General features: G+C 65.1%; 1 protein-coding gene across 1 annotated transcript in view; it reads right to left on the reverse strand.

The window, feature by feature from the left end:
- Positions 1-794, reverse strand: part of BOP1 (BOP1 ribosomal biogenesis factor) — a gene marked incomplete in the record, with an annotated part of 24,251 nt that overhangs the window by 371 nt on the left and 23,086 nt on the right. Inside the window, 3 exon segments of the mRNA XM_014593260.2 lie at positions 95-179; positions 257-545; positions 620-785. Of these exon segments, the coding sequence (XP_014448746.2) occupies positions 95-179; positions 257-545; positions 620-785 (540 nt within the window).

The raw sequence follows: 794 nt of genomic DNA on the forward strand, positions 1-794 counted from the left end.
CCCGTCTTGTGTGGCCTGGGGGGGGGGGGGGGACACTGGTTTGGCAGCAGGCTTAGGGCTGCAGAGGGGCCCCGCTGGCCAAACCCACCCTCACCTCAGCACTTTATAAGGCTTGGTGGACAGATCCAGGTCAAACCACACCAGCTTGCTATCATAGCTGCCACAGATGACGTTGTCACCTAGGGCAGAAATAGGGTCATCCCCACCTGCAGGTATCCCCCATCTTGGGGTGACCCCCACCTGCAGCGCCTCTCACCTGCGGGGTGCACGGCCATGCTGGACACCCACTTGCAGTTGGGCATCAGCTTCTTGGTGAGCTCCTGGCGCAGCAGGTGGTAGAGGCGAACACTGCGCTGTGAGGCCACGAACAGGTAGGGCCGAGTTGGGTGGAAGGCCACGCGCTGCACCTGCCCGTGACTGCGGCGGAAAGGGCTCTGGCTGCGGCGGCGGCTCAGCTGGTGTATCAGCACCTGGGTGTGGCCTGGGGAGGCCAGCACCACGGCCAAGTAGTCCCCACGCCCATGCCAGGTCACCTGCGTCACTGGCTATGGGACAGTAAGGCTGGATAAGATTAGGCAAGCCAGGCTCCCCTGCTCCCCACCCCTGCCCTGCACCCCACCTTGTTGTGGCAGATGCGCAGCCGCAGGCCCCTCAGGCGCTCTTCCTCTGAGGCCTCCAGCCAGCAGGCAGGCTGCAGGGCAGGCTCTTCGGGGGGTGTGAAGGCGTTCAGCAGCTGGTCAGTGGCGCCCCCCACCAGCCGGTCGCCCAAGGCAGGGTTGATAAGCACCCCGGTG

Source organism: Tupaia chinensis, unplaced genomic scaffold (assembly GCF_000334495.1).
Source record: "Tupaia chinensis unplaced genomic scaffold, TupChi_1.0 Scaffold140061_1, whole genome shotgun sequence".
In the NCBI taxonomy this organism is placed as follows: domain Eukaryota; kingdom Metazoa; phylum Chordata; class Mammalia; order Scandentia; family Tupaiidae; genus Tupaia; species Tupaia belangeri.